The sequence below is a fragment of the Hibiscus syriacus genome, unplaced genomic scaffold (genome assembly GCF_006381635.1).
Source record: "Hibiscus syriacus cultivar Baekdansim isolate YM2019G1 unplaced genomic scaffold, ASM638163v2 tig00116965_pilon, whole genome shotgun sequence".
Taxonomy (NCBI): Eukaryota; Viridiplantae; Streptophyta; class Magnoliopsida; order Malvales; family Malvaceae; genus Hibiscus; species Hibiscus syriacus.
In genome coordinates, this window is record NW_024063490.1 from 1,932,073 (window position 1) to 1,939,878 (window position 7,806).

Consider the following 7,806-nt stretch of genomic DNA (forward strand, 5'->3'; position numbering starts at 1 on the left):
AGATATCTTAGGAGATTTAAAGTTTGAATTTTAATAAAACATTTGGAATTATCTTTAGGATTACTTTTATTCCACATTTATATCTAGGATTTTAGTTTAAATATTTTAAGAGTTGTCTTTTATATTGTCCATGTTTTTAGGATTTTATAGTTTACGAATTACCTTTAGGATTTATTTCTTATTTATTTTAGGAATTATCTTTTCCTTGTTTTCAAGATTTTGAAGGATATAAATACCCTCTCAGGGTAAACCTAAAAACACATTTAAAATTCAATCTTCTTTTTTTTTTATTTAATAAAAGTTTTCTTATCTTTTTCAAAGTTTTTCTTTGTTTTTATTTTTATTTTCAAAGATGCTAAGTATGATTGTCATACTTAGCTAATTTCTCCATAGTCAAGGGCTGAAGCGATGACTCAATCCCTATTGTGAGGATTGAAAAGCACTAAAATAACTTCAAGTTATTTTCTCATTTTTCTGGAGGAATAAGATTGGTAATCGACCTAGCTTTTTAAAATCAAAACGTTTTTTAATCAAAAAGAGCACGTTGGTTCGGAAGTTGTTCTTATTTATAGTTGGGAGGAAGAATCGGCTAGTAGCAAGTTCGACTTCCTGCGAACACACTTAGCATCGGTCCGCTAAGGGAAATTGAGATCAGGTTCAATTTTCATTTAGGCAACATAGTTCGAGTTGGGTTTTTCCAGATCTATATAACAGGTTGGTGCTAACGACGATAGTCGTAGTTAGTCTCCGTAAAGGACTAATATCCAAAAATAGATTTTGGGTTATCGGTTCACAAGAGAGAAAAACAAGTTACAGGGTTGGGCCCTTAGACTGTAACCGGTAAATAACCGAAGCGAAAATTTATTCCGGTGCTCAACTGGAATCGAGGCAAAAGCTGAATTTGAGGCTAATTTAAACATAAGTTTTTCTTTATCTCAATCGCTTTAAATTTATTTATTATATCCTTATCTTTTATTTTAAAACAATTTTTATGCCCCTCATTGAATCTCATCCAAAACTCTACCTTATCTCATACTTATCAAAATCAGAAAGTTCACTTCATTAGAAACTCCAGAGTCCCTGTGGACTGACCCTGCTTCTCTATTCTAATATTTATTTATTTATTTATTATTAAGAAGCCGAATTTTTTTGATAGCAAAACGACACATGTCATACAAGATAGTATCTGTTCAAAGATAACTCTAAACTATTTGACATTAAACACTCACACTCTAGGCATTCCTGGTGTTCGAACCCAACTCTTAAGGAATAACAACGATTCTTTTACCACCAAAGTCCATTGATTCGTGCAAATGCTTAGATGCATGAGTGTACTTTATTGAGTCTAATAGTCACTTACAACCTATATATAAAGTGTTGTATGTGATAAAATATTTCTAGCAAGTGAATAATACATTTCTCCTTCCCTGTAAGTTGTTATTTTTTCCACCTCTCAATAATTAAAATATCATATGAAATGACAAATATTTGAACTGAGTTTACGTACTGAAAATACTCAATAAAATACTCAATAAGGATCCTACGAATGTATATACCCACTAAAAATATTAAAATAATGTTCGTATATAAAAAAAAATATTATCGAAACTCCTTTTAAGTTGTCATCCTGATTTGAACTCAAAATCTAACAACCTCACACTCAATTAATCTATAACACCGACTCAATCAAGTGTAACTTTTTAGGTTTGATCCAGACGGATCAAATCTAATCAGTCGTACACTTTATCTTACAAACCTTAAAAAATTTATACTTCATTATCACTTGTACTCTTGTAACTTGTTGATAGTTTTATCAATTTTCCATTAATATAGCTGAGATGTGGAATAAGAGAACCTCGCTTGCGCGGGTTATGACTACAAATGTTGTCACAAACCTATCTTTATTTACATAAATCAAACTAATGGATCAGGTTATCATCTTCTGTTGGTAAGAAATCTAAAAAGGATTATGACGAGGCCACTTGAAAACCTTGAGATGATCTCTGTTGTATCAGTTGCTCGATTATTTCTTGATCCTTTGGTGGTGCCGGCGTTGGCAGATCAGTCGCCGTGGGATTAAACTGAAAATCTGGAGTCGACCAACTTTGTTGCGTCGGCTGCTCGATTAATCCTTGATGTTTTGACGGCGCTGGCTTAGGAGACGGTGGTGACCTCGGGGTCTTTCCGAGATTAAGAACTATGGATTCCAATAATTGTTTCCCAATTGTTGCTTGATGTCTCGATGGTGCTGGCTTTGGAGACGGCGGTGATTTTGGGGTCTTTCCGAAATTGAAAACCGTGACCTCGGGGTCTTTCCGAGATTAAGAACTATGGATTCCAATAATTGTTTCCCAATTGTTGCTTGATGTCTCGATGGTGCTGGCTTTGGAGACGGCGGTGATTTTGGGGTCTTTCCGAAATTGAAAACCGTGGAACCCCATGCAGGCTCATCATGTGTTCCTTGATGTTTCGACGGCGCCAGTGATGGAGACGGTGGCGATTTGGGTATCTTCTTTCCTAAGTCGGTAACCATGGAAATTAAGCCATTGCATGTACTCCCCACTGCACAAAACATATGGTATTTTTCATATTAACGATTATATAGAAAAATGAAAAACTTCAATTCCACATACAGTTTTCATATTCACATTCATATGACTGTAGGGACGGATACAAAATATAACATTTGAGAGAATTAACTTATAAAATTTAAAGAAAAAGTTTACAAAATTAAAATAGATTATCAATAAAAATATTAAATTATTCGAGAATTTGTTCTAAAGATTTTTACCATAGTGAACTTGTAAACGTTATATTATTACCTGTTGGAAAGGATCTAGCCGGGGTACAAGGTGGAAGAAGACTCAGAACAAGAAGACAAGTGGTTACGAAAATTGAAGAAGTCGCCATTGTTAAACCTCTAAGTTATCAATATCTAAAATAAAAGCTATTAGAGCCCATTTTATAGGGACTAAATCCCTTTGCCTTCCTCTATATATTATTATAATTAAAATCATTAGTCAGACATTGGTGGGATCTGGTCAAATTATAGGACCTTTGATTTTGGTCCTCGTATATAGTTTTTTTTTTCTAAATAATTGCACTGTTGTTTTATAATTATTTTAATTATAAATAATATCAATTTAATTTTAATTTGATTAATATCTACAATTATTTATTTAAATGTATTTAAATATATATAAATGAAATAATAAATAAATGGCTGTTTGTCTCCAAAAGCTAAAAGAAATAATTTATCAAGTAATTCTTGGTTGACGGCTTGATCAAGTCTACTATACGCTGCACCTACTATCACTGAATATTTCTTCGTGTTGACACAAAATATTTAGTGTAGGAACGCGTTGAACTCCGTTGAAGTTTTGATTGTATTTTTCACACGTGAAAGACTTAGTTTTTTCATAATTTTATATTTCACTTACCTTTAAAAGAATTTAATTTGTGTTATCTAAGATTACACGACATAATATTAAATTTTAAGATAGTTTTTTTTATATTTAGCTTACATTGTAATATAATATTATGATAAGATTGTAATCTCTCATTTTGTGTCAGATGTATTCTCATAACCATTTATTCTATTTATCATCTTAGATTATAGTCGTTTTACTCAAAAATCACCCTAAAAGGAATTAATCACCTGCCAGTCAACGTTTAATAAAATTTTACAGATCTAGCATCCTTTCTAACAAAGCACAGATGATAGATTCTGACATGCGCCAGAAAGTCACGGATGGCATTTCATTATTGGTTCCGAATTTCTCGACCTTTAAACTCTCCTCTCACCAATAAATAACACCCCCTTCAACCGTAAACATCACCACATCAATTTCTCCTATATTTGTTTCACCAGTTCCTTCGATCTTTTGTTATAAGATAATTTTTTTAATATATTAAATTTATTGTATATATGATTATTTAAAAAAAATTAATGTACTAATTATTTTCTATTATTTTTTATGGTCCTAAAATTGGAAAGTGGGATCATACGACGAGACATTTTTGTTGATACGTTAATAATATAAAATTATATTATTAAAATTATTGTTAATATTTTTAAATTTTTATTAGGTTATATTTTAATTCATATACTATTTATTTGATTAGGCGTATTTCAACTATTATTTTTGCATATATAAGACTCTCAATCTTTCAAACTCTCAGAATGACGCGTATTTCAAGTATTGTTTACTGTGATGGAGAAATTCGGGAAGATGAAACCAGCGTTGTGTTCGCATCAAATCATTCTGTCAAAATATTCTTCAAGAGAAACATAACTCTTGAGGAGCTGATAATGAAGATATCAAAGAAGGTTCATGTTGAAAGTACTAGAAGACTGTCATCACTTCACTACATATTTCCAACATCGGTGTTTCTGTTAACTTATACAACGTTCGAACTATTGAATGATGACGATATTGCAATGATGGTTGAATCTCAAAATCATTATTCAGACTCCGATATAGAGATGTATGCAAAATTTATTGAAGTGCGTGTTGTTTGTGGTATGTCATTATCCTCCCACTATGGACTGGCTCAACAAGCTGATCAATTTGACAGACCTGCTACAATAATATGTAATGATTGTAACGCCATAATGGGAACTCTGCATCATGGTCCATCCCATCAAGTTTAATAGGGAGACATTCATCAGCAACTTCTTACGATCTGTACTGAGGTGGGTCCACAAACAATCTGTATGGCAACATCACATCTAGTTCAAGGGGAAGGCATTCATCTTCCAATTTCTTTGAAATAAATATAGAGATGCCCTCGACGCAGCAATCTGTGTAGTACCCATTTGACACAATGCCTTCAAGCTTTAGGGGGAGGCATTCAACTGAGAGTTTCTTCCACCTCAATGTCGAGATGCCTTTAAGTTTAAGGGGAAGGCATGCAACTACTAGCTTGTTCGAGCTAAATGTCGACACGTGGAGGAACCCTCATCTCCACGAGAAAGAACTTCTACGTGAGCCAAGTGCGAATGATGCTGAGACTGGACTATTCGGTCACCCACAATCATCGCTATTCAACATAGACTCTGATGATGATGATGATGTAGATGAAGTTCCCACAAATACGATAAACACTAAACCTCAAACACAAATGTATAAAGGTGACTATGGTTTAATGTACGGACCAAAATTTAAAGATATGCCTAATGTCGATGACTATGGATTTAACTCATCAGTCAATGATGGTGAGTTATATAAAGGAATGAAGTTTTAATGCAAAGAAGAAGCAATGATGGCAATTAAGAATTACAATATTCGTAATTCTGTTCAGTTCAGAGTCAACAACTCTACCACTGAAAAGTATGTCTGCCACTGTGCCCAACATGATAATGGATGCAATTGGATGGTTCGTGTATCAAAGAGGAAGAGGAAAACCAATATATGGGAACTAACGATATACAACAGTCCTCACACATGCTATGCTAAAGGGATCAACCAGAATTCATCCCAACTTGGACTCTTATATGATATGCCAAGCCATTATTCCCATGGTAAAAGCAAGCTCTCATATAGCTATTGTTGTGTTGATTTCAGATATATAATCTTAGTATGGGTATACCATCTCATACAGGAAAGCAAAACATAATGCCATTAAAAAACTTCACGGCAAATGGAATGCATCTTACAACGAACTACCAAGTTGGTTTAGGGTGGTGTGCAGATTGAATCCTGAGACAATTATGGACTTAGAAACTTGCCATGCATACCAAAATGATCGAGTGCTTTGCGATCGATGTCAATTCTACCGGCTTTTTTGTCACAATATAAAAATGGAGAAAAATATTTATCACAATATATGTTATCACTATAATTAAAATTTATAATTACAAGTACAATTTGTCACAAAAATATGAATACCATTATTTTTTGTGACAATTTTTTTTGTAATAATTATAAACACTTATAGTTACAAAAATTGTTACTATATGATTTTTTTTGGGGAAAAATATGAAGGAAAATATTTATGACAATATATTTTGTTACTATATAACATTTTTAACATTAAAAACAGGGAGAAATGGTTCTCATTGTGTACTTTTTTATAATGATTAAGATATATAAGTACAAAAATAATTAATTACAAAAAACTTAAATTTTTTTATTTGATGTGATAATTTTTTCTATAACAATAACTATAAATTATAATTATAAAAATTGTCAATATAACTTTTGAAACAAAGAAGTGGAGAAAATAGTTATGACAATATATGCTACCACTATAGCAAAAATTTATAACTACAAATATAATTTCACAAAAACTTGAATATCGTTATTTTTTGTGACAATATTTTTGTAATAATTATTAACAATTATAGTTACAAAATTTGTCAATATATAGCTTTTTGCGCAAAACATATGGAGGAAAATCTGTGACAATATATTTTGTACTTTTTTTGTAACAATAATTATAGCTTATAGTTACAAATCTTGTCACTATATGATTTTTTTTGTACAAAAAATTGGAGATAATTATTTATGACTATACATTTTGTCACTATAATTAAAATATATAATCACAAACAAAATTTGTCACAACAAATCTAAATCTCATTATTTGTTGTGACAATTGTTTCTGTTATAGTTACTAAAACCTTTAGTTATAAAATTTTTCACTATATACCTTTAATTTGACGCCAAAAAATTGGAGGGAAACATTTGTGACAAAAATTTGTAATAAAATTTAATTTGTCACCATACGTTACATATGTTTGCTACTTGGGACAAATTATTATGACAATTTTAGTTTTTGTCATAGTTGTATATCTTTTTTAATCGAATGCGATGATTATTTATTTTGTCACAAAAAAACTACTAATAGTGACAAAATTAATTTTGACAAAATTAAATTTGTCACAATAGTAGAAATTTTTTGTAGTGAACCAAACTTCTTCAACACATGATTACTTCATGGGCGTTCTACCTTGTTGATTCTAAAGGAGTCTTACCTTATTTTATTACTTATTTATGCATCACATGTCACGTGAATATACTTATCTTATTCTTAATCATGCTTGAATATTATATGTTGTCATTTATATGTATAATATATGATATTCATGCATGACTTATTAATTCACATCTTTATATAAATCATTCAATGCATATGCATTCATAGTTAGCTCATTTGCATTCGTAACATAGGTGGAAGCATGCACTCATAATTATCATGGTTCAATTCCTATCTAATTACTTTTTTACAAACTTTGTCTAGGTACATTGGAAGCTAAGAAGACTAAAGGCAGTTGAAGAGTTGGTTGGACAGTTCACGTCAGTCAGATTGATCGACACTTTTGAACATGTTCCAAGCATCTTTGGGTGACGAAATCTTCTTAACATTTAATCCTATATCTCTTAGATTTCCAATGAACTTTTGATCGAATCAATCTGATCTTGGGAGCTCGAGATATGCCCAGATAACTGAAGACAGTGCAGACTGGAAATTAATACGGGATTTGCAATCATTCATCTCCTTCAAAAGATTTAAGCATGAGAGGCATTAATGGAGACATGTATGGACGAGAAAATAATATTAAAAAGAATCAACACATTTTTGAGAAGGTTCAAGGTTTCATTCAAAGGCTTTTAAGTTCATCCATTCATGCATACTTATGCAAGAAGCCAAATGGTCTTATTTACACTAAGGGAAAGAATTTCAGCCAAGGTACATTCATGAACATTCATCCAAAGAAGACAAATCAACATGTTCACACACGGGAGGAAGGATTCGACCATGAAGATACATTCATGAAGATTTATTCATTTAATTCATCAT

General features: G+C 31.6%; 1 protein-coding gene across 1 annotated transcript; it reads right to left on the reverse strand.

Moving 5' to 3' along the window:
* Positions 1–1,967: 1,967 nt before the first annotated feature.
* On the reverse strand, positions 1,968–2,915 carry LOC120191290. The gene is made up of 3 exons (XM_039194267.1): positions 2,823–2,915; positions 2,457–2,568; positions 1,968–2,127 (listed from the first exon to the last, which is right to left on the reverse strand). Exons 1-3 carry the CDS (start codon positions 2,908–2,910, stop codon positions 1,968–1,970), a joined length of 360 nt encoding a protein of 119 aa, XP_039050198.1. The 5' UTR covers positions 2,911–2,915.
* Between the last annotated feature and the right edge of the window lie 4,891 nt (positions 2,916–7,806).